General features: G+C 46.2%; 2 protein-coding genes across 6 annotated transcripts in view; one reads left to right on the plus strand and one right to left on the minus strand.

The window, feature by feature from the left end:
• The window catches only part of npas1 (neuronal PAS domain protein 1), a 58144-nt gene extending 47886 nt beyond the window's left edge, over positions 1–10258 (plus strand). For 4 of the 5 annotated variants that reach the window (XM_045703543.1, XM_045703544.1, XM_045703545.1 and 1 more), the window contains 8 exons: positions 208–297; positions 3124–3298; positions 3391–3509; positions 4048–4244; positions 4438–4544; positions 4707–4854; positions 7110–7222; positions 7530–10258. In XM_045703543.1, the coding sequence (XP_045559499.1) occupies positions 208–297; positions 3124–3298; positions 3391–3509; positions 4048–4244; positions 4438–4544; positions 4707–4854; positions 7110–7222; positions 7530–8524 (1944 nt within the window). In that variant the 3' untranslated portion in view covers positions 8525–10258. The remainder of the gene's footprint in view (positions 1–207; positions 298–3123; positions 3299–3390; positions 3510–4047; positions 4245–4437; positions 4545–4706; positions 4855–7109; positions 7223–7529) is intronic. The other variant, XM_045703547.1, reaches the window with a different exon arrangement.
• Positions 10259–20844: 10586 nt separating this feature from the next.
• Positions 20845–22687, minus strand: tmem160 (transmembrane protein 160). The gene is made up of 4 exons (XM_045703548.1): positions 22392–22687; positions 22195–22219; positions 21822–21914; positions 20845–21650 (listed from the first exon to the last, which is right to left on the minus strand). The coding sequence occupies exons 1-4, from the start codon at positions 22605–22607 to the stop codon at positions 21346–21348; spliced, it is 639 nt and encodes a 212-aa protein (XP_045559504.1). The 5' UTR covers positions 22608–22687; the 3' UTR covers positions 20845–21345.
• Between the last annotated feature and the right edge of the window lie 3533 nt (positions 22688–26220).

Raw genomic sequence — 26220 nt, forward strand, 5'->3', positions numbered from 1 at the left:
TGGTGGTGTTTACCAGTAGTGTGTCGTGTGTACCTGAGGGGCCAGCCAGACAGGACTGTTGATGGGGGGGAGACTGAGCGGTGAAGGGCTGGTTGTTGGTGGTTCTCCAGCGGCAGGCAGCAGCTCATTGTAATTTGCTCAATACACACTAATTGCTCTAATTTGTCTGTCTGGCTGTGCGTGTGTGTGTCTGTGTTGCTTCCACAGTCTCTGGACGGCTTTGTGTTTGTGGTAAGCTCGGAGGGACGATTCCTCTACATATCAGAGACTGTTTCCATCTACCTGGGCCTCTCACAGGTAAGGCCTTCTGTACACATGCGCGCACACACACACACTGACACAGTCACTCACATTGTCACTCATACAGGCTACTCCCATCATCTCTCTTTTCATATCAGATGTTGTAATGTGTTTGGAGGTGTTCCCACCTTTGTGTGTGTCTGAATGTCTTTGACTGTTTTCTTGTGCGTGTCTCTCTAGTTCCCCCGCTCTCTCTCTCTCTCTCTCTCTCCCCCCCACCTCCAGGTGCTCACCTCTGTTGATTGCCTGTGGCCTCTTGCACTGTGAATGTTAAGACCTGCCATTTCGACCAGATGCATAAATAATAACAGTAATTACTGGCCCAGCAATCAAAGTGTCGCCCCTGCGCGCAGGGCCTGTCTAGGGGAGCAAATCGATAGGCATCTTAAAAGCCCCATTGATTGTGGGGAGGAGAAAAAAACACCAAGGGGGATGGGGAGACAGATAGGGATAGAGAGAAAGAAGGAGGAGAAGAGAGGAGTGATAAGACATGTTTGGAAGAAAAAACATGGAGGATACAGAATGAGAGAGAGAAAAGAGGGAGGATATTACAATAGCGGTGGTATTTGAGTGGATTTTAAAAGGGGTAATTTGGGTGTGATTGGGAGTCCGCCCCAGTTGGACTGTCCTGGAGATAGCGGTGTTTGCGTGTGCGTGTGTTCGTGCCGGTTTGCTTGCGTCACAGTTCGGTATTTCTCCTGTTAACTGTTGGTAAACACAAACTTAAAATCTAATTATGAAATATATCTGAACAGATGTGAAAAGACTACACAGCCAAATGGCAATGGATAGAGAGAAAGAAATAGCGCACTGGGGATTTTGGTATGCAAATAGAGCTTAAATGTGCAGTTGAAGTGAAATGCATCATGGGACTGAATAGGTAAACAACAAAGGCCATTCTTATTCATTAAACAGATGGCCTCACTAGTCAAATCTCCTCAAACAGAACTAAACCCACCGGCCTTAAAACGAAATTACAATCGAGATTTACCTTAACTCCAAAACACACACTACCACATTTAGAAACTGACAGAGAGAGAAGGACTGAAAGACAAAAAGAGAGAGAGAGACTGAAAGAGGGATGTAGGTGGGAGAAAGGGCATGCACACTTTAATAGAACAAATCCCTGTCTCAGGGAGGAGAGACGGGGAGAGAGAGAGAGAAGAAAAACAAGTGAGAAGGGAAATGTAACTGGTGGTTGTTGTTGGAGGACATGGATCTCCCTGTGGACCGCCCTGTCCTGTCCCCCAGCCTAACCCCTCTGCCCCGGCTTACCCACGGGGCCCCTCTCCAGACAGTGGGGTTTCTTAGACAGGCTTATCCCAGGTCAGGCACCTTGACCAAGGGCACAGCCCACCGTCCGCTCCCCTGCTACCTGGAGGTGATCATGTCCCTCACCCCGGTTCTCCTAGCCGGAGAGGCCAGCTCTGAACCCGGGACCCCAGGTCCTACTACTCAACCCCCCTTACCTCCTACATGGCAGGAGGGAGGATGGAGGAATGGAGGATGGGGGAATTGATCCTGGACTGGTTAGTATGCAGCCCCTATCACTCCCCCTCCCTCTCTCCTCTTCCATCCGTCAGCAGCGGGCTGAGAGTGTGTTGTGGACGACTGCCCGGATGCCTCATACATATTAAAGCACCCTGCTATTATTTATATCAGGTCTCCCCACCCACCCCCCACACTATACCTGTGTCTTTCTCTGTCTCCCTCTCTCTCCTTTCACTCTCCTCTCTCTCTTCCTCTATTTTTCAGCTGTCTCTTTTCCCAATAGTTTTCTCTCTCTTTCCTCCCTGTGACTGTAGACTGACAGGTAAAGTACCATAGACGTCTGTATTGCTCTTTACTGAAGGAGGGCAAAATGACTGTGGGAAGCCTGGGGTACACCATGGCTGACTTCCTGTCTCTGCCAGGGGATTTGGGTCCGTTTACGTCTCGTTTAGCTCTAGCAACTCATTAACATCGGGCTGTTTTAAAACTTTTATCTCTCCACTGATCCCTCTTACTTACTCCCCTCCTCTTCCCCTCTGTTTTTTTACACTTTAGAGGAGCTAGCCTTCCTTTTTTTCTCTTTGTTCACACTTAATCTGTGCTCCCTCGCTCAGCTCTCTGGCTGTGATGTCCTTGAAGGCCTGCTGGAAATCCCATAAAGCCCACACTAAATGGATCTAATCCTTAATAAATGGGTTTGTCCTACAGACAAGGGTGTGAGGCTGCAGGCAGGCAGTCAAGCAGGGAGCAGGCAGCCAAGCAGGGAGCAGGCAGCCAGGCAGGCAGGCAGGCCGGGATCAAGGCAAGCAGGTCGGGAGCAAGGCAGGCAGGCCGGGAGCAAGGCAGGCAGGCCGGGAGCAAGGCAGGCAGGCCGGGAGCAAGGCAGGCGCTTTATCAAATGGATGGAATCTAACCCGCTCTCATTGTGTTTTTATGGATGCCATTCCAGAGCCTTAAATGCTGTTATTATTACCTTCAATGTTTAGAGTAGGATACTATGATGCAGGAGGATGATAGCTGGGAGGTGTTAGTGGTCTTTATCCCTCTCTGAGAGTGGGCTGGATACGCTCATGCCTATGAATTAATAGGGAATGAATGAACAGATTAAAATAGTCAAATCTGACCTTCAAAGATGCTGCATGCCTGGTGTCTCTTCGCTTACTTTAATCACCAAATAGATTTTTATCCTTCCGATTTCATATGTGTATTAGTGTAATCTGTGTCTGGCCCCCAACTCAGGGGTGTGTGTGCGACATGCGTGCGTGGTGGTCATGCACGTGTGTTTGTGTCTGCGCTACAACCTGTCTCATCTCTACATTTGATTGTGTTTAGGTGGAGTTGATGGGCAGCAGTGTGTTTGACTACATCCACCCAGCGGACCATGTGGAGATGGCAGAGCGTCTGGGCATCAGGCCCCACCTGAGGGCCGAGGCTGGCTGCCACGTGGCCCCCGAGAGCGCCTCCAGCTCTGCCTCCACATCCTCCCTGGCAGGGACCCCTGAGCCTGGTACGTCTCACGTCCGTAGGCCTGGACGAATGTGGTCCAAATGTGATTGTTCCTAAGTTAACTCTGTCCCCCCACCCCGTCTCTCTCCATAGCCCCCTCAAGCCCTCTCTCTCCAGGGAACGAACCGCCTGACCGAGGCTTCTTCATCCGTATGAAGTCCACCCTCACCAAGAGAGGCCTCCACGTCAAGTCCTCGGGCTACAAGGTCAGAGTAAGAGACATATATAGAGATATCAAACTCTCCATTCCTAGAAATCATGAAGACTGTGTGTAATGTATAGAGATATCAAACTCTCCATTCCTAGAAATCATGAAGACTGTGTGTAATGTATAGAGATATCAAACTCTCCATTCCTAGAAATCATGAAGACTGTGTGTAATGTATAGAGATATCAAACTCTCCATTCCTAGAAATCATGAAGACTGTGTGTAATGTATAGAGATATCAAACTCTCCATTCCTAGAAATCATGAAGACTGTGTGTAATGTATACGGTAGCAAAATTCCAGCAACTTTCCCAAAATTCCCTGGTTTTCCAGAAATGCTGGTTGGAGGATTCCCAGATTTCCTGTTTATTCCCTCGTAAACCCAGGAATCTTCCAACCAGAATTTCTGGATAATCAGAGAATTTTTGAAAAGTTACAAGAATGTTGCAACTCTAGTAATGTACACCTCACCATTCATTTAGTAGAGACACTGTACATATACAACCATGCAGGTTGTTGTAAACTCTATTCTCTTCCTGTCAGGTGATCCATGTGACCGGGCGAATCCGCTGTCGCCCTGCCATGGTGCCAGGCTCCGCCCGCTCGGTGCGTCGGCCAATGGGCTTGGTGGCCCTTGCGCACACGCTCCCTCCCTCCACGCTGAACGAGGTGCGCATGGAAAGCCAAATGTTTGTCTTCAGGGTCAACATGGACCTGCAGGTCACCTACTGCGAGAACAGGTACAGCTACAGTGACACACAACGACACAACAACACGACAACACACAGGGACAGATGTCTGCACGGGGTGCATATATGGTGGTACTGTGAAGATGTATGTGGTTGTATTCGATTCAGTTAAGATGGTATGCGTTTGTTTGCCTGTGTCTGTGTGTTTACATCATGTGGATAATACCATCGTTGTTCCCTGTAGGATCTCAGAGTACATGGACCTGAGCCCGGCAGAGGTGGTGGGAAACACCTGCTACCACTTCATCCACGTAGAAGACCTGGATAACATCAGACAGAGCCATGAGGACTGTGAGTCACTGCCCACCCTGTGTGTGCGTGTGTGCCTTTTGAACTGCTAACATTTTTGACTAAGTTCATATTTTGCAATCAGCGCCCTCTGCTGCTAAAGCCCTGTAGTTCTATGCCAACTCACTCTACTCTCTCTTCTTTCTCTTTCTCTTCCGCCCCCAGTGTTGAGGAAGGGTCAGGTGGTGACCGGGTACTACCGTTGGCTCCAGAGGAGAGGGGGTTATCTGTGGGTCCAGTCCTGTGCCACCGTCTCCATCAACCACAAAGCCCCCCACGAACGCAACGTCATCTGGGTCAACTACGTCATCAGGTCAGCCCCGTCGCCAGTCAGCCCCATCACTAGTCAACCCCATCGCCAGTCAGCCGTGTCACTAGTCAGCCCCGTCTCCAGTCAGCCCGTCACTAGTCAGCCCCGTCGCCAGTCAGCCCGTCACTAGTCAGCCCCGTCGCCAGTCAGCCCCGTCGCCAGTCAGCCCCGTCACTAGTCAGCCCCGTCGCCAGTCAGCCCGTCACTATCACTAGTCAGCCCCGTCGCCAGTCAGCCCGTCACTATCACTAGGCAGCCCCGTCGCCAGTCAGCCCGTCGCTAGTCAGCCCCGTCGCTAGTCAGCCCCGTCGCTAGTCAGCCCCTTCGCTAGTCAGCCCCTTCGCTAGTCAGCCCCGTCTCCAGTCAGCCCCGTCGCCAGTCAGCCTCGTCGCCAGTCAGCCTCGTCTCCAGTCAGCCCCGTCTCCAGTCATCCCCGTCTCCAGTCAGCCCCGTCTCCAGTCAGCCCCGTCTCCAGTCAGCCCCGTCGCTATTCAGCCCCGTCTCCAGTCAGCCCCGTCGCTATTCAGCCCCGTCTCCAGTCAGCCCCGTCGCTATTCAGCCCCGTCTCCAGTCAGCCCCGTCACTAGTCAGCCCCATCTCCAGTCAGCCCCGTCGCTATTCAGCCCCGTCGCTATTCAGCCCCGTCGCCAGTCAGCCTCGTCGCCAGTCAGCCCCGTCGCTAGTCAGCCCCGTCGCTAGTCAGCCCCGTCTCCAGTCAGCCCCTTCGCTAGTCAGCCCCTTCGCCAGTCAGCCCCGTCGCTAGTCAGCCCCGTCGCTAGTCAGCCCCGTCCCCAGTCAGCCCCGTCCCGTCAGCCCCGTCGCCATTCAGCCTCGTCGCTCTACAGCCCCGTTGCTAGTCAGCCCCGTCGCTAGACAGCCCCGTCTCCAGTCAGCCCCGTCGCTAGTCAGCCCCGTCGCTAGTCAGCCCCGTCTCCAGTCAGCCTCGTCGCTATTCAGCCTCGTCGCTATTCAGCCCCGTCGCTAGTCAGCCCCGTCTCCAGTCAGCCCCGTCGCCAGTCAGCCCCGTCTCCAGTCAGCCCCGTCGCCAGTCAGCCCCGTCGCCAGTCAGCCCGTCGCCATTCAGCCCCGTCGCCAGTCAGCCCCGTCACCAGTCAGCCTCGTCGCTAGTTAGCCCCGTCTCCAGTCAGCCCCGTCTCCAGTCAGCCCCGTCGCTATTCAACCCCGTCTCCAGTCAGCCTCGTCGCTAGTCAGCCCCGTCTCCAGTCAGCCCCGTCCCCAGTCAGCCCCGTCTCCAGTCAGCCCCGTCTCCAGTCAGCCCCGTCGCTAGTCAGCCCCGTCGCTAGTCAGCCCCGTCTCCAGTCAGCCCCGTCACCACAGTAGCAGGTCAAACACAGTGCACAACATGTCCAGCATTATGCTCCTAGACAAGTCGTCCCACTCCTTCAGTCTACCGTAATTTTTATATACTAAACCTTAATGACAGTATATACATTTTATTACAGAATAATGTATAGCTTTGTTCATTTACAACACCGATATGATACAAGTATTCGCACATGGATTCAAGGAAATTCTATATTTTCCTTTGTCTCTGTCTCAGGACCCACAACCCCCCAGCCTCTAAACACACATACGCACTCAAAGACAAACAGACACACATGCACGTACAGAGCAAGAGAGGAGTCAGACAAAAACAAGGGGAACAGGCTGAATTACAATACTAATTGGAGCAGCGCTTTATAATTACAACAAATGGATGTCAGAATGTTGGGTCTGAATGGTGTTTTAGTTAATTAGTGCTGTAATTACAAGAGCTCATTAACTTCTCCAGCAGCAGCCCCCCCTGATCCTGTCTGGGCTCTGTTCTTTACGGGTGTGCTCCTGAGTGGAGCGAGGCTGGCTATGGGAGAGCAGGGGTGGCTGGGTGTGTGTGTGTGTGTGTGTGTGTGTGTGTGTGTGTGTGTGTGTGTGTGTGTGTGTGTACACAAGTGGGGGGGTTGTTGGATACAGCATTGCGGGTTGGGGTAGCTGACGGGGGGGTATTCATGGAGAAGAGGCTGGTTGTTGTTGATAGATGAGGGTAATGGTTAGAAGGAAGTTGATGGGAGACAAAACAAAATACACAATTTAATCTAAGACCATATACGGCTCTCTGTAAAGTACTCACTGCACCCATCTTGCTAAATCAGGAGACATAAACAGTGGTTTGCTGCAACACTAAGAGCTGTAAAAGGTGACTTTATTGTCTTTTATTTACCGTCTCTCCCTCCCTTTCTCTCTCCCTCTCTCTCTCTCAGTCGGACAGAGCTCCCAGACACTCCCCTCGATCTGCTGCAGCTCCCAGAGAGTCTGAGGGCGGAGCGTCTGAAAGCCAGCTCCTCCCCTTCGGAACTCTCGCCACAAGCCCGGGGTAGGGAACCACACAGGCACACACACATGCAATCACTCACACATTTATAGTGTACATTGAATCATTCACACAAACATACTTGATGGGATGGGAGGTAGACTAGTGATTAAGAGCAATGGGCCAGTAATCGAAAGGTCGCTGGTTCGAGACCACTAGGTAAACAATTTGTCAATGCGGCCTTGAGCAAGGCACTTAACTCTAATTGCTCTGGATCAGAGCGTCTGCTAAATGACTAAAACATCAAATGTAATGACACATCCACATTTTTCCTCATGAAAAACATATCTAACTCTTTTCCCCTCCCCAGGTCCACAGCCAATGAAAAGCTCTGTGTGTAAAGGTGACCCTGACTCTAAACTGAGAGAGATCTATAATCCCGGAGTCCAGTCAGGGGACAAGAGGAAGCGTCCACTGCGGTCTGACTCTGAAGGTGCTCTACCGGAAACGCGGCGTCGCCTGGAAGAGTTCCGCCAGAGAGAGGGGAGTGTGTCCGCCTCCTCAGACCTGGGCAGTGAGAGCGAGGGAGAGGAGAGAGCGTGGGAGCAGGGGGGAGACAGCGCGAGGGTCAAACGAGAAGAGGGGCCTTCGAAACGAGGTGGGGAGACCCCAGTGAGGGGCGAGAGGGGTGGCAGGGTGCACAACGGTCGTGCGGTAATCCAGCACCTGAAGAGTGTAGTGTCCTCGCCTCTCTCTGGTCCCCACAACATCAAGACTGAACATGAGGCACTGGCTGCAGGGGGTCGCTGGACACACACACACACCTCCTCACACACACAACCCCCACCCTCACACACCCCCTGCGGCAGCCTGAACGGCGACAGTCCCCCGACCCCTATCCCAGACTCCTCCTCCAGCAGTGAAGCCCCACCCAAAGGTATTTTCACCCCTCCCTCCCCCGCCATGTCTCCTCCCATGTCCGGCTCCTCCCCTCTACCCTTTGAGGAGCGGGGAATGTTGTCTGGAGGCCGGGGGGGCGGGCCTGACTTTGAGCTGTTGCAGAGACTGGCTGCGGGGGGTGCTGCAGGACGGGTGCTCTTCCACCCCCTGACCCTCGGCCCCCAGGGGCCACAGAGCCTGTACGCCCCCAGTACCATCCGCTATGCGCCCCCAGAGCTGCCCCCCTCTCACCCCGGTGCTGAGGGGCTGCGCTCCGACCACCACAAGGGACCTCCAGCCTTCTTCCCCCACCTCCAGAGGCTGGCCGGCCTGCCCTCCTTCAGTGGGTTCTCTGCCTCGGACAATCCCTTCAACCCCTTCTGTATGAACGGACTGAGGGGGGCCACAGGGTCCGAGGAGGACTGAAAGAGAGGAGGGGCTAGAGAGAGACATGGGGGCAGGACATCGGGACATGTGGGGTTGGGAAACTGAACAAAGGACCATTTGCACAGCTTCCATGGGGAGTCAGATGGTGTCCAACACAGGTGACAGGATGGGTGACACTCAAAGTGGACTTTGACACTTGACTTTACCCCACTAGCTGTCCAAGCTTTGTCCCCCTCTCTGCTCTACCATATCCTCTCTCCACTGCTGTTAAATGACTGTGCAGTGTTTCATGTCCCTTTCTTCCACTCAGAAAAGCCATATTGTACATAGAGACAGGACCATACATACCTTCACTACTCCATCCTCAGTATTATACCAACTGTTCCTGAGCCTGTCAGACTGACTTCTGTGTGAATGAAAAAAAGAGAAGGGAAAAAAATGGATGACATTTTTTCACTTGTTTGTGTGGAACACTGAATCATCTCTTAAACAGAGTTAGAAATTATACTCTGACACAATAGTGGAAATATAGAGGTCTGAGCCTATCTCATGGACGCCCAAAATAATATTTTAACACATCTCGGGTTTCCTTCCATAATGTGAACCCCGCTGAAGAGGGTTTGAAGAGGGTTTGGAACACTGAAAGCACAGAGGAGTGAGAGAGTCCCAGATACATTCCATTCCACTCTGAGACTGTTCTGTCTGGGAAAGAAAGGCATGGGAGGGGAACGTACAATACCTCTACTGGCTGGTCACTTTGTAATGTTTTCAGTCTTGTAAAAACTGAAAATGGTCCTACAGAATGAAGTGTTGTGAAAGTTAAAGACGCTGGGCTGTGCTGTGTACGAGATGAAAGCCATATTCCTATTATATTGTCATGTTGTTGTCATAGGGTGAAGTGGGAGAGGTGTAAAAACTATTGTCTTACTAGAGGACATACGTTGGGAAATGCCACAGTTCAATTCAGAAACCCTCAACAAATGTATTAGAAATAAAGGGTTTGGGGAGGGGTGGAATCTTTTTTTTTGTTTTTACAATATTTGTCCCGAGCACTTACTGAAATTTGTTATGAACACATAGCACTTCATCTTTTGAATTTCCTTGTGTGTATTAAGGATTAAATACAAGAGTGGTCAAGATGAATACCATAAACAGACCACAAAATGTAGGGTCATTAAAGAAAGACCACAGGACTTTAATACATGGTCATTAAACGTGTGGGCATTCAAATATGACCGTGGGGATTTAGTACAGTTGGTGGTCAATAAAAAATAACTAACTTTTTTCTCTCAAAGTGAAACATCCATATTAGGTCATTAGAGGTGGGGTGGAAAACAGGGGTCAAATATTCATATATTAAATCATATCAAATATATACATTTTTATACTCATCACCAGAAATTCCATCCAAAATATTGTGAGGTCATAAAAGAAAGACATCCCAAACTGATATTAAAGAGAGATTAAAATGTCCCGATCCTAAATCGCTATCCTGGTCATAAATGAAGCGGTACTGATGGACTGGGTTGGATGTCGGCTGTACAAGGCATTATCTGTCGTACAAGGGAATGTCTGTGCGTCGGTTCTAATTCCACTGGCGCTACTACAATATGACCAGATAAAAACACTAAGCATCACTGTGACTCTAACCCGTTTCTGTTCAAATATTTGTGAATATACACTTCTGATCTTCAAATTAAAATGAACCAATGTATAAAAACTATCATACTGATGACGATAATAAAATATTCCATTAGAGGAGCACAAGAAAGATTTCTGATATCCTTGTTCTAGTATCTGTTCTAGTATCTGTTCTAGTATCTGACTGACTGTCGATAAGAGTGGGCCGAGGTACCGCCTGGCTCGAAAACATGCCTTCAAAATGTATCTTAAGATGTCTTGAAAGGTCTCTTAAGTGTCTCAAGTCGTCTCAACTTCATCTCAAGATGTCACAAGGGGATGGCTGAGTATGTACCGTTCCAGTCAAAAGTTTGGACACACCTACTCATTCAAGGGTTTTTCTTTATTTTGACTATTTCTTTCCATTGTAGAATAATAGTGAAGACATCAAAACTATGAAATAACACATATGGAATCATGTAGTAACCAAAAAAGTGTTTAACAAATCAAAATATATGTTATATTTGAGATTCTTCAAAGTTGCCACCCTTTGCCTTGATGACAGCTTTGCAGACTTTTGGCATTCTCTCAACCAGCTTCATGAAGTAGTTACCTAGAATGCATTTCAATTAACAGGTGTGCCTTGGTAAAGGTTAATTTGTGGAATTTCTTTTCTTCTTAATGCGTTTGAGCCAATCAGTTGTGTTGTGACAAGGTAGGTGTAGAATACAGAAGATAGCCCTATTTGGTAAAAGACCAAGTCCATATTATGGCAAGAACAGATCAAATAAGCAAGGAGAAACAACAGTCCATCATTACTTTGACATGAAGAACTTTGTTTCTTCAAGTGCAGTCGCAAAAACCATCAAGCACTATGATGAAACTGGCTCTCATGAGTACCGCCACAGGAAAGGAAGACCCAGAGTTACCTCTGCTGCAGAGAATAATTTCATTAGAGTTACCAGCCTCAGAAACTGCATCCCAAATAAATGCTTCACAGAGTTCAAGTAACATACACATCTCAACATCAACTGTTCAGAGGAGACTTCGTCTTCATGGTCGAATTGCTGCAAAGAAACAACTACTAAATGACACCAATAAGAAGAGTCTTGCTTGGGCCAAGAAACACGAGCAATGGACATTAGACTGGTGGAAATCTGTCCTTTGGTCTCACGAGTCCAAATGTGAGATTTTTGGTTCCAACCACCGTGCCTTTGTGAGACGCAGAGTAGGGGAACGGATGATCTCCGCATGTGTGGTTCCCACCAGGAGGTGTGATGGTGCTTTGCTGGTGACACTGTCAGGGATTTATTTAGAATTCAAGGCACACTTAACCAGCATGGCTACCACAGCATTCTGAAGCGATACGCCATCCCATCTGGTTTGCGCTTAGTAGGACTATCATTTGTTTCTCAACAGGATAATTATCCAACACACCTCCAGGCTGTGTAAGGGCTATTTGACCAACAAGCAGAGTGATGGAGTGCTGCATCAGATGACCTGGCCTCCACAATCACCCGACCTCAACCCAATTGAGATGGTTTGGGATGAGGTGGACCGCAGAGTGAAGGAAAAGCAGCCAACAATTGCTCAGCAAATATGGGAACTCCTTCAAGACTGTTGGAAAAGCATTCCAGGTGAAGCATGTTGAGAGAATGCCAAGCGTGTGCAAAGCTATCATCAAGGCAAAGGGTGGCAACTTTGAAGAATCTAAAATCTATTTGTTTAACACTTTTTTGGTTACTACATGATTCCATATGTGTTATTTCATAGTTTTGATGTCTTCACTATTATTCTACAATGTAGAAAATTGTACAAATAAAGAAAAACCCTTGAATGAGTAGGTGTGTCCAAACTTTTGACTGGTACTGTACACCTGCCCACACAACAATATTAATGAAAAAGTACCTGATGTAATATCCATCATCCAAATTGGTCCCTGTGGACCAGGTTTGAGTGTCCATGGCCTGATGTGGTGCAGATGGAACATGCCCATTAGACAGTATATATCCAGGTTTATGAGCCAAAGCTCTCTAAGTAATAGCTCGGAAGATATAGACAAAGGGTGTGTGTGTGTGCACGTGCATGTGTGTGACTGAGGAAGTGTTTGTGTGTGTGAGTGCGTGTCTGTCTGCCTGAGGCCGTGTGTATGCATAGAGTGTGTTGTTTGAATGGCCGGTGTATCTGTGTGTGCGTATGCGAGCGTGTGTGTGTTACCGAGGGGTCGTACGTGCGTATGTTCCAGAGCGGGTGTTGTGTTGTTCCAGGCAGCCCTAGGGAGGGGCTCTGACATTGAAGACGGGTTAAATCTTGTTTTACATTCAAGTGGCAGGCCCCAGTTCATTAGAGTGAGGATCATTCCTCCTCAAGACCAAAGGAAGTGCATACTAAACAAGAGCAGTTGTTGGGGAGAACATTTGAGTGTACGTGCGTGTGTCTGCCGTGTGTGTTTATGTGCACGTCTGCTGTGTGCGTGTGCGTGTGTGTGTGTGTGTGTGTGTGTGTGTGTGTGTGTGTGTGTGTGTGTAAAGAGAGTTCAGAAATGACCTCAGGTTCCTCTATCTCTTCTTTTCTCAGGTGTGAGTTCTTCAGCTGATAGCCTGTTCCATGGTGGGTGTAAAGGTGTGTCTCTACATCTCAGATAGGGACTGTGGGTTTGTGGGGACATGGGCGTCTCTCCTCAACTCTATGCCCTGGCTGTCTGTCTGTCAGGGACTTTGAAGGCTTACAGTGCATTCGGAAAGTATTCACAACCCTTGACTTTTTCCACATTTTGTTACGTTACAGCCTTATTCTAAAATGGATGAAATATTTTTTTTTCTCTCATCAATCTACACACAATACCCCATAATGACAAAGCAAACATTTAAATATCACATTTATGTAAGTACTCAGACCCTTTACTCAGTACTTTCTTGATGCACTTTTGGCAGTGATTACAGCTTCTTGGGTATGCTTGGCACACCTGTGTTTGGGGAGTTTGTCCCATTCTTCTCTGCATATGCTCTCAAGCTCTGTCAGGTCTCTCCAGAGATGTTCGATCGGGTTCAAGTCCGGGCTCTGGCTGGGCCACTCAAGGACATTCAGAGACTAGTCCTGAAGCCATGGGATGGTGCCAGGTTTCCTCCAGATGTGATGTTGGCATTCAGGCCAAATAGTTCAATCTTGGTTTCATCAGACCAGAGAATCTTGTTTCTCATGGTCTGAGAGTCCTTTAGGTGCCTTTCGGCAAACTCCAAGCGGGCTGTCCTGTGCCTTTTACTGAGGAGTGGCTTCCGTCTGACCACTCTATAATAAAGGCCTGATTGGTGGAGTGCTGCAGAAATATTTATCCTTCTGGAAGGTTATCCCATTTCCACAGAGGTACTCTGGAGCTCTTCGGGTTCTTGGACACCTCCCTGACCAAGGCCATTCTCTCCCGATTGCTCAGTTTGGCCGGAAAGCCAGCTTTAGGAAGAGTCTTGGTGTTTCCAAACTTCTTCCATTTAAGAATGATGGAGGCCACTGTGTTCTTGGGGACCTTCAATACTGCAGACATGTTTTGGTACCCTTCCCCAGATCTGTGCCTCGACACAATCCTGTCTCGAAGCTCTACGGACAATTCCTTCGACCTCATGGCTTGGTTTTTGCTCTGACATGTACCGTCAACTGTGGGACTTTATATAGACAGGTGTGTGCCTTTCCAAATCATATCCAATCAATTGAATTTACGACAGGTGGACTCCAATCAAGTTGCAAAAACATCTGAAGGATGATTAATGGAAACAGGAAGCACCTGAGCTTAATTTCGAGTCTCATAGCAAAGGGTATGAATATTTACAGTACCAGTCAAAAGTTTGGAGACACCTACTCATTCAAGGGTTTTTCTTCATTTTTACTGTTTTCTACATTGCAGAATAATAATGAAAATATCAAAACTATGAAAGTGTTAAACAAATCAAAATATATTTTATATTTCAGATTCTTCAAATTAGCCAGCCTTGATCACAGCTTTGCACACTCTTGGCACTCTCTCATCCAGCTTCATGAGGTAGTCACCTGGAATGCATTTCAAATAACAGGTGTGCCTTGTTAAAAGTTAATTTGTGGAATTTCTTTCCTTAATGCTTTTGAGCCAATCAGTTGTGTTGTGACAAGGTAGGGGGGTATACAGAAGATAGCCCTATTTGGTAAAAGACGAAGTCCATATTATGGCAAGAACATCTCAAATAATCAAAGAGAAACAACAGTCCATCATTACTTTAAGACATGAAGGTCAGTCAATCTGGAAAATTTCAAGAATTTTGAAAGTTTCTTCAAGTGCTTTCGCAAAAACCATCAAGCGCTATGATGAAACTGGCTCTCACGAGGAATGCCACAGGAAATGAAGACCCAGAGTTACCTCTGCTGCAGAGGTTAAGTTCATTAGAGTTACCAGCCTCAGAAACTGGCAATTAACGGTACCTCAGATTGCAGCCCAAATATATGCTTCACAGAGTTCAAATAACAGACACATCTCAACATCAACTGTTCAGAGGAGACTGTGTGAATCAGGCCTTCATGGTCGAATTGCTGCAAAGAAACCACTACTAAAGGACACCAATAAGAAGAAGATACTTGCTTGGGCCAAGAAACACGAGCAATGGACATTAGACCAATGGAACTATGTCCATTGGTCTGGTGAGTCCAAATTTGAGATTTTTGGTTCCAACCGCTGTGTCTTTGTGAGACACCGAGCAGGTGAATGGATGATCTCCGCATGTGTGGTTCCCACTGTGAAGCATGGAGGTGGAGGTGTGATGGTGCTTTGCTGGTGACACTGTGATTTATTTTGAATTCAAGGCACTCTTAACCAGCATGGCTACCACAGCATTCTGCAGCGATACACCATCCCATTTGGTTTGCGCTTAGTGGGACTGTCATTTGTTTTTCAACTGGACAATGGCCCAACACACCTCCAGGCTGTGTAAGGGCTATTTTACCAAGAAGGAGAGATATGGAGTGCTGCATCAGATGACCTGGCCTCCACAATCACCCGACCTCAACCCAATTGAGATGTTTTCAGATACGTAGGACCGCAGAGTGAAGGAAAAACAGCCAACAAGTGCTCAGAATATGTGGGAACTCATTCAAGACTGTTGGAAAAGCATTCCAGGTGAAGCTGGTTGAGAGAATTCCAAGAGTGTGCAAAGCTGTCATCAAGGCAAAAGGTGGCTACTTTGAAGAATCTAAAATTAAAAATCTATTTGTTTAAAAAACATTTGTTACTACATGATTCCATGTGTGTTATTTCATAGTTTGATGTCTTCACTATTATTCGTCGTTGTTGGTAATCAAGCCTACCACTGTAGTGTTGTCTGCAAACTTGATGATTGAGTTGGAGGTGTGCATGGCCACGCAGTCATGGGTGAACAAGGAGTACAGGAGAGAGCTGAGAACGCACCCTTGTGGGGCCACCCAGTGTTGAGGATGTTGTTTCCTACCCTCACTACCTGGGGGCGGCCCGTCAAAGTCCAGGATCCAGTTACACAGGGCGGGGTCGAGACCCAGGGTCTCGAGCTTAGTGATGAGTTTGGAGGGTACTATGGTGTTAAATGCTGAGCTGTAATCGATGAACAGCATTCTTACATACGTATTCCTCTTGTCCAGATGGGTTAGGGCAGTGTGCAGCGTGATTGCGATTGAGTCGTCTGTGGATCTATTGGGGTGGTAAGCAAATTAGAGTGGGTCTAGTGTGTCAGGTAGGGTGGAAGTGATATGATCCTTGACTAGTCTCTCAAAGCACTTCATGATGACGGAAGTGAGTGCTACGGGGCGATAGTCGTTTATCTCAGTTACCATAGCTTTCTTGGGAACAGGAACAATGGTGGCCCTCTTGAAGCATGTGGGGACAGCAGACTGGGATAGGGAATGATTGAATATGTCCGTAAACACACCAGCCAGCTGGTCTGCGCATGCTCTGAGGACGCGGCTAAGGATGCCGTCTGGGCCGGCAGCCTTGCGAGGGTTAACACATTTAAATGTCTTACTCACGTTGGCCGTGACGGGGCTGGTTTTCTTTTTGTAATCCGTGATTGACTGTAGACCCGGCCAAATACGTCTTGTGTCTGAGCCGTTGAATTGCGACTCTACTTTGTCTCTATACTGACGCTTAGCTTGTTTGATTGCCTTGCGGATGGAATAACTGTTTGTATTCGGTCATGTTTCCGGCCGCCTTGCCATAATTAAAAGCAGTTGTACACGCTTTCAGTATTGCGCGAATGCTGCCATCAATCCACGGTTTCTGAAGGTTTTAATAGTCACCGTGGGTACAACATCACCGATGCACTTGCTAATATATTCTCTCAACCAAACTCGCTCACTTGCTAATAAACTCGCTCTGAGGCTATCCGGAACATATCCCAGTCCACGTGATCGAAGCAATCTTGAAGTGTGAAATCCGATTGGTCGGACCAGCGTTAAACAGACCTGAGCACGGGCGTTTCCTGTTTTAGTTTCTGTCTATATGGGAGCAACAAAATGGAGTCATGGTCAGATTTGCCAAAAGGAGGGTGAGGGAGAGCTTTGTATGCGTCGCGGAAGTTAGAGTAGCAATGATCCAGAATGCTGCCAGCCCAGGTCGCGAATTCAATATGCTGATCAAATTTGTTTTCAGATTAGCTTTGTTAAAATCCCCAGCTACAATAAATGCAGCCTCAGGATATATGGTTTCCAGTTTACAGAGTCCAATGAAGTTATTTTCGCTTTGTCATTATGGGGTATTGTGTGTAGATTGAGGGAAACATTTTATTTAATCATTTTTAGAACAAGGCTGTAAAATTTGAAAAAGTCAAGGAGTTTAAATACCTCCCGAATGCTCTGTTATCTCAGCCCCTGAATGGAAGGGCAGTCTCTAGGGAAATACCTTTGCACATGGGCCTGCCACTGAAACTGAAAACATTAGGGGAAATATTTGAGTGAGAACTGAAGGTTCCTTTACATCCCCTCTCCTCCCTCCATCCTATCCCCAACTACACCACCCGTACCACCTCTCCTTTACACTATTAACCCTCCTCCTTCAATCTCTCCATCCCCATCCACACCGCCTGTTCCACTCAGTCTTTCACTGCTGCAGCCCCATCCCTCTCCCCTCCTCTATTCTGTCCAGATTGTGAGGGGAGGGTAATATGCTCATCTATAACCTGCCATGGTGCCGTGAGGTGGGTTGGTGATGGGTGTTGTGAGTCAGTCCATGGTCCGGGTGTTTGTCAGTGTGGGCGCGTGTTGCTGGGTAGCCATGCCCTTTAGACGCGCCAGGCCCCAGGAGCCGCCTGCATGCCAAACAGAGCCGCCTGCGCAGTCAGACGCACCCGAGGAGGAGGGGATGGGGGGGGGGGCAGGATGCAGCACCCAGACACACCCTGCATGAGAAACAAACTGCGCCAAAACGCCTGGGTTGGAGTGGTGGGGGGGTGGAGAGAGAGAGAGAGAGAGAGAGAGGGAAAGAGGAGAGGGATGGTTAGTAAGATGCACTGGAGTTTACCTGAGTGACACAGACTGATATAGAGAGAGAAAAAGTGGGATTAATCGAAAAAGCGGATGGGCATCTGACCTCAGGACAGAGAGGAGTCTCAGCAGCTCATGCCTCGACCCAAACCTTCTCACCTCTCCAGTGAATCAATCGATGGATGAGAGAGATAACCCACACCTGGGCAGTAACCTATTAAGTGATCACTATCATCACCCTCCCTGTGTTATCCAGACAGCACTGAGGTGCTGCTCTGTGTGTAGTGTACCCAGAGAGGAGGATGGAGGAATACATGGCATCAATGCTTGGTTGAGTGAAACGAACGACAACACGATTTTAAATGAAGGGAATGTCAGCCATTTTGATTTCATATTCTCACTCCATTTCTATGGTGTCACATCTAGATAAGCCTACATTTGATTGTGCAAAATTCTGATCTCTTTAAAAGGTGTTATAATTTCACAGCAATTTAGATGGTACAATGATTCCCTACTCTATTCAGTGCTTGTTTTCGCACATAAACTGAAATTGAGCGAACAGTGTAGAATTTTATCAACCAAGGAAATTACAGAGCGATTTCCACTATATAACGCAGCCACAAAGTCAGAACAGCTTCCCCATTTTGACAACAGATGCCGCTCCGGAGGGAGTAATCAATAGGCGAATATCACAGCCAATCACAATACCGGTGGGTAAGTAATATTGTGAAAAACAATCATTCCACTATTAGCGCAAAATATATTATGGACATTTCCTGAAATTACAATGCAAAAATTCAAGAAATCCTGCAAAGCACCTTTAAGTATTGACCACAAACATACATTAGTCTTTTCACGTAGGGGTCAAACACACAACACCAGTTTGATTTTGTAACTGTGTTTATGTACATATTCATACATAAAGTCTAATGATATACAGTAAGTTGTACTGAAGGCCATGCAGAAATCAAATACATCACACTGCAACTCCATACAGATTATCTCTGACCCAGTGACTAACTTGCCTCGTTCCACCATCCAGGTCTCGCATGCTAATGTTCTGTAGCGCAGCGGTCAGGTCAGGATGGTGGATCAGGCTAGAGGCTAACCATACCTACAGTGCATTCGGAAAGTATTCAAACTTGTTGACTTTTTCCACATTTTGTTACGTTACAGCCTGATTCTAAAATGGATACATGCTAACATTTCCTTGTCAATCTACACATAATATAACACAAAAACAGTTAAAAAATGTTTTGCAATGTATAAAAACTGAAAACAATTATTTTCGTAAGTATTCAGACCCATTGCTACTAGACTCAAAATTGAGCTCAGGTGCATCCTGTTCCCATTGATCATCCTTGAGATGTTTCTACAACTTGGAGTCCACCTGTGGTAAATTAAATTGATTGGACATGATTTAGAAAGGCACACACATGTCTATATAAAGGTCCCACAGTTGACAGTGCATGTCAGAGCAAAAACCAAGCCATGAAGTCGAAGGAATTGTCCATAGAGCTTTGAGACAGGATTGTGTCGAGGAAAAGATCTGGGAAAAGGTACCAAAAAAATTGTCTGCAGCATTGAAAGTCCCCAAAAACACAGTAGCCTCCATCGTTCTTAAATGTAAGAAGTTTCGAACCACCAAGAGTCTTCCTAGAGCTGGTCATCCGGCCAAACTGAGCAATCGGGGGAGAAGGGCCTTGGTCAGGGAGGTGACCAAGAACCCGATGATCACTCTGACAGAGCTCCTCTGTGGAGATGGGAGAACCTTCCAGAAGGACAACCATCTCACTCTACCAATCAGGCCTTTATGGTAGAGTGGCCAGACGGAAGCCACTCCTCAGTAAAAGGTACATGACAGCCCACTTGGAGTTTGCCAAAAGGCACCTAAAGGACTCTCAAACCATGACAAACAAGATTTTCTCGCCTGATGAAACCAAGATTGAACTCTTTGGCCTGAATGCCAAGTGTCACATCTGGAGGAAACCTGGCACCATCCCTACGATGAAGCATGGTGGTGGCAGCATCATGCTGTGGGGATGTTTTTCAGCGGCAGGGACTGGGAGACTAGTCAGGATCGACAGAAAGATGAACAGAGCAAACTAGAGAGAGATCCTTGATGAAAACCTGCTCCAGAGCAATCAGGACCTCAGACTGGGGCAAAGGTTCCAACAGGAGAATGACCCTAAGCACACAGCCAGGACAATGCAGGAGTGGCTTCGGGACAAGTCTCCGAATGTCCTTGAGTGGCACCGCCAGAGCCTGGATCTAACATCTCGGGCGAGACCTGAAAATAGCTGTGCAGTGACGCTCCCCATCCAACCTGACAGAGCTTGAGGATCTGCAGAGAAGAATGAGAAACTCCCCAAAAACAGGTTTGCCAAGCTTATAGCGTCATACCCAAGAATACTTGATGCTGTAATCGCTGCCAAAGGTGGTTAAAAAAAAAAAGTCTAAAAACCTGTTTTTGCTTTGTTATTATGGAATATTGTGTAGATTGACGAGGGGGGTAAAATTATTTAATCAATTTTAGAATAAGGCTATAATGTAACAAAATGTGGGAAAAAAGGGGTCTGAATACTTTCCGAATGCACTGTAAATGTACTCCATCATCTCACACAAACACACGGGTTATACAAATATTATAGCTTCTCACTAAAATCTCTCCAAAAGGTTCATGGTGGTATTTTGATTAAGTTGTGGCTCCAGCTTTCAATCCTCGACTGAGTAAAGGTATGAAATAACGTTACTTTACAGTTAAACTACTCTATAGAAATCGACTATCAAGATAGCATTGAACATGTTTAAATTAAATATTATAACTTATAGCACTTTGCCATGTTTTTTTTTTTTTTGTCATTTGCTTTGTGACAAAACTATATGAATCACAAAACCCTTTGGAAAAAAACATAAGTCAAAGCCTTTAAAATAAACTTTGCAATCTAAAATAACAGAACACAGAAGAAAAACCCACAGACTTTTACACACAGAGAAAATCGATTACACAAGGATAGACCATTGCTAATTACTTACCTATAGTATTTATACCCTATATCGCAAATTCACATATGGCTAGTTCATCCATTCAACACCGCAACATGGACTACATCTCATTATACATCACCAGCATGGATTACTACAGAGAATCCAAGTAGTCCTTTATATTCTACATCACCAGCATGGATTACTACAGAGAATCCAAGTAGTCCTTTATATTCTACATCACCAGCATGGATTACTACAGAGAATCCAAGTAGTCCTTTATATTCTACATCACCAGCATGGATTACTACAGAGAATCCAAGTAGTCCTTTATATTCTACATCACCAGCATGGATTACTACAGAGAATCCAAGTAGTCCTTTATATTCTACATCACCAGCATGGATTACTACAGAGAATCCAAGTAGTCCTTTATATTCTACATCACCAGCATGGATTACTACAGAGAATCCAAGTAGTCCTTTGTATAAATATAGAATAAACTGATTAAAAAAATTACATCAATCAAAACCATATTTAGGTGAACACAGCATGAGTTGGCTCAGAGTATGGCTTAGGAATTGTACAGGGCACTTTGATTCATAAAGTAAACATTACCAGGAGTAAATATACTCAAACCAGGCACTCTCACAGAGTGTGTGTGCAAAATAAAACTAAATTAAAATAATCTAACATTGATATTATGAATTTGAATGTCATACACACTTCCTCTCAGTCCTCTCTCTGTCTCACTCACACACACACCTCGTCACCTTTGCCACTCACACTCTCTACTTGTCTTGGCCTTTGTTGCTGCCGTGGTGCCTGTTGCCATGCGAGTGGTTGCCGCGGTCCCGACAGTCTGGGCACTCCGCTCCGTCATCGTCCTCGTCCTCCTCATGTATAATCTCCACCTCCAGGCGTCCGATGTAGAGAGATACCGCACACAGCCAGAAGAGGGCGATGCTGCTCACCACGGCAACGTTCAGCAGCACCGCTGGCAGGGAGAGAAGCATCATCCTCCTCAGCGAAAACAGGCTGCCCACGTAGGACGCCCCGCCGAACGATACACACACACCACCCAGGATGAAGAAGGCTGGGGGTGGGGGGAGAGCGAGAGAGAGAGAGGTGGAAAGACTGATGACCTAAAGAAGTAACTTGTGTTTATAATGGGTGTGTTTCAGTAACCTTAAGTTTTTTTCCCCTCATAATTAAGCTTTTCTCCAATAGAATAGAACCACACTCCTGGCCCTCCTAGTCTCCTTACCATATCCTGCCTCTCGTCCCACATCACTCTGGACGAAAGCGATGACCCCGATCCCGGTGGCCAGGAGTCCGTTCCGAAACCAAGACAGGAACCCTAGAACAGAACAACACGGAGCTTACAGCCCAGTCTGAAAACAACCCCTCACCTCTTTCTCTAACCCTACCAGTGTTTGCAGTCAGGAGCTTTTCCCAGATTGCTCATGTTTCTGGATTCAGATGTGTAAAACACATAGCCTACTAATGCATGTAAATCTTATTTCACTACAATAACTGGTCTAACTGGGCCAACAGGAATTCTAGCAAAATGCATAGCAAAGTAATTCAATAAATAGTCTACGTCTTTCAACCTCTTCCTAATCTAAATGTGCAGTTACCAGTTTCGTGGGACTTTTTCAGCATCTGCAGAGCAAAACAAAAATACCAGTGATTTAGAAAGGTGGTTCATGTCAGCACGCACAGATAATTTCTCTAATGCAGGAGTATAATCAAGTCATTTGGAAAAGCAAAAAGGTGAATCAAGTCGAACATGATTTCCTAGAATGGCAAGACTTTACTCTCACTTTCAACTTACCAAGGCATCCGCCTTATCGAGTTCTGTCAGATGATACTCTGGCATCCGAGCCTTGCCCCATGGCCCCTTCTCAGCCACCCATTTCCGCGAAGACCCGTGGACTCTCCTCACCGGCAGTCCCCCGAGGTACTGAGGTCTGACGTGCTTCACAACCCAGGCGAACCGATTTACAATCCGCGGCAGCTGTCTGCGCGTAAACCAACTCAAGGCAGCCATAGCTCGCTAAAAACACAACACGACCTTTGCACGCCCTGTGAACCTTCACACTGCAAACGACACACGGAAGGAGGCGGTGTCCCCGTGCAAACATATTATTGTAGCGCCGTCCAGCGTTTGTTATTGTAAAATAAACCGTGACATATTCTTCCTTTATGACATGTGTATTTTATTTTGTAAATGTTTAACGTAGGCTGTTTCTCCTTGACTACCAGATTTCCTCTCTAGGCGCATCCTGTTAACCTTCTACTTTACAAGCACCTTGTGTTTAGCGCATTTAGCCACCAGAGGGCATCGCTAGACTACAACATGGATTCCATTATCATAGGGCCAACTAAACAGTTTTAGGGTTTGAAATTGTTTGTGTGTCATGGTTTCTCCTAGGACCCTAATTAGTGGGGAACATGTAAAAGGTATAAAAACAACCCTTGGACACGGTGAAGCTTTTTCCAGAAGGTTCAGTGTAGAGTCTGTGCTGCTTTATTGCTGTGCCCGGCTGTTACGCACATGTGGGCAACCATTTTGGGGACCATGCATTCTGATTGAGACGAAATGTGGTCAATTGTAGTGAGAAGTTATGTGTTGAATTTGGTTATCAGTGTTTTTTGTTTAACAACATTTCCAATGTTTTTGTAAAGTTATGCCTCTACGGTAATGCTTTTTAGTTTCTAGTTGGTTTGTGTTTGGATAGGCTTTATAAATGTGCTTAGAATCTCTGACTCTAAATATGTTACAGAAGTGTTGATGTTAGGGGTGTGAATGTTCTGCATTTGAACCTATGCAAGGCCGTGTAAAGTGCCTTCAGAAAGTATTCACACCCCTTGTTCCACATTTTGTTTTGTTACAGCCTGGATTTAAACTTGATTAAATGTAGATTTTTTTTTGTCACTGGTCTACACACAATACCCCATAATGTCAGTATTTTTATTTATTTTTTACAAATGAATTAAAGATGAAAAGCCAAAATGTCTTGAGTCAATACATATTCAGTCCCTTTGTTATGGCAAGCCTAAATAAGTCCAGGAGTAATAATTTGCTTACATCACATAAATTGCATGGACTCACTCTACGTGCCATAAGTTTTTAACATGATTTTTGAGTGACTACCTCATCTCTGTACCCCACACATACATTATCTGTAAGGTCCCTCAGTCGAGCAGTACATTTCAAACAGACTCAAGCACAAAGACCATGGAGGTTTTCCAATGCCTCGCAAGGGCAACTATTGGTAGATGTAAAAAAAAATTAAAAAGACATTGAATATCCCTTTGAGCATGGTGATGTTATTAATTACACTTTGGATGGTGTATCAATACACCCAGTCACTACAAAGACAAAGGTATCCTTCATAACTCAGTTGCCGGAAAGGAAGGAAACCTTTCAGAGATTTAACCATGAGGCCAATGGTGACTTTAAAACAGTTACAACATTGTAGTTACTCCACAATACTAACCAAAATGACAGTGCAAGGAAGGAAACATGTACAGAATACAAATATTCCAAAACATGCATCCTGTTTGCAATAATGCACTAAAGTAAAAGTGCAAAAAAGAAATTAACTTCATGTCCTGAATACAAAGCGTTATGTATGTATTTTAAAGCATGGTGGTGGCTGCATCATGTTATGGGTATGCTTGTTATCGGCAAGTACTAAGGACTTTTTTAAAGATAAAAAGAAACTGAATAGAGTTAAGCACAGGCAAAGTCCTAGAGGAAAACCCGGTTCAATCTGCTTTCCACCAGATACTGGGAGACAAATTCACCTTTCAGCAGGACAATAACCTATAACACAAGGTCAAATATACACTGGAGTTGCTTACCAAGACAACATTGAATGTTCCTAAGTGACCTAGTTACAGTTTCGACTTAAATTGTCTTGAAAATCTATGGCAAGACTTGAAGATGTCTGTCTAGCAATGGTCAAAATCAACTTGACAGAGCTTGAAGATTAAAAAAATATAAATAATGTGTAAATATTGTACAATCCAGGTGTGCAAAGATCTTAGAGACTTATCCAGAAAGACTCACAGCTGTAATCGCTGCCAAAGGTAATTTGGGGTCGAATACTTATCTAATCAAGATATATTTGTTTTATTAAAAACATTTTTTTTTACAATTGCTAGAATTTTTCTTCCACTTTGACATTACATAGTATTTTGGGTAGATTGTTGAAAAAAAAGAGGATTAAATAAATGTTTCTCTCTCTTTGTAACACAACATTGTTTTTGAAAAAGTAAAGGGGTGTGAATACTTTCTGAAGGCACTGTATGTGTCAATGACTGTGTAGCTTACAGCTGCTTTTGGATGTGTGTGTGCATGCATGTGTGACTGGTCACTGTAGGAGAAGTGGGGGACCTCTTCCTGTCGGTCTCTCTGTGCGGTGGGCCCTTTGTCTCCCTGCAGTCCTTGGGGACACCGACCGACCATGCCCGCCCTACCTGACAATTGTTTAGCGTGAGGAGCACGGGGAGGCAGATGGGGGTTCTCAGGAACAAGGGTGTGTGTGTGTGTGTGTTTGTTAACAAGGGGCTTTCAGGAAGGCCAACAACCCTTTGATGTGATGAGCAGCTGACACTCTGGTCTCAGTCACGCCACCCTACTACTGACCATGCTGGACACACACACACACACACACACACCAGTTTTAAGATCAGTTTTAGTGTTTACCTGAATAATGTGCAGGGCTAGGGACTGGAGGAAATCTGATTAGAAACCAAAAGTAATGGAATGAACATATGAAGTAGGTGAAAGCTTTAGGTGGGAGAACCTCTTTAGTTGAAGTCAATGGCAGAAGTGTGCTCCAGTACAGAACATACCTAGACCTCTCAGCAGTCAATATCCTGGGTTAGACTAAATAGGTGTCCTGTGTGGCTCACTTGGTAGAGCATGGCACTTGCAATGCCAGGGTTGTGGCTTTCGATTCCCATGGAGGACTAGTATTAAAAAATGTCCTTACTACTGTAAATCGCTCTGGATTAGAGCAACTGCTAAATTCTGTAAATGAGAAGATGCCAGGGTTTTAATTTATTCTGATCACACTTTTAAAATGTAAATGCTTTTATACTGTGATAATTGAAGGGCAATACACCACGGTATTATTCCAACAGGAACAGTCCATTCAACAAGGCAGCCTACTGGTCTGGATGTCTGGGACCATATCCACAAAGCACCTCAGAGTAGGAGTGCTGATCTAGGATCATATTAATGAGATTATAAACTGATCTTAAAGGCTAAACTGATCCTAGATCAGCACTCCTACTCTGAGACGCTTTGGGAGATGGGGCCCTGAACACTGTGCAGTTGTGGTTATCAGAAGAAGTGCTTGTGTGGTGACTATATACTTCTGGACTGGCTCCAGGCGTGAGCAGAAAAATAAGTGGATGTGAATGAAGTTTCTTTCCAGACGAGAAGTGAGAGGCACTAGGACCATTTGTGTGCATTTGTGTGGCTGTGTTAATCTTTCAAATTATGTGTGGGTGTGTGTGTGTCTCTCTCCGTGTGTGCATCTTTGTGTGTGTGTGTGAATGGATTTATGTTGGCACATACTGTAGCAGCCGTGTTGGTAGATACGTGATATGGTTACGTAAAGGGGGCTGAGGCTATGAGCATCGGG

This window comes from Salmo salar, chromosome ssa20 (assembly GCF_905237065.1).
Source record: "Salmo salar chromosome ssa20, Ssal_v3.1, whole genome shotgun sequence".
NCBI lineage: Eukaryota > Metazoa > Chordata > Actinopteri > Salmoniformes > Salmonidae > Salmo > Salmo salar.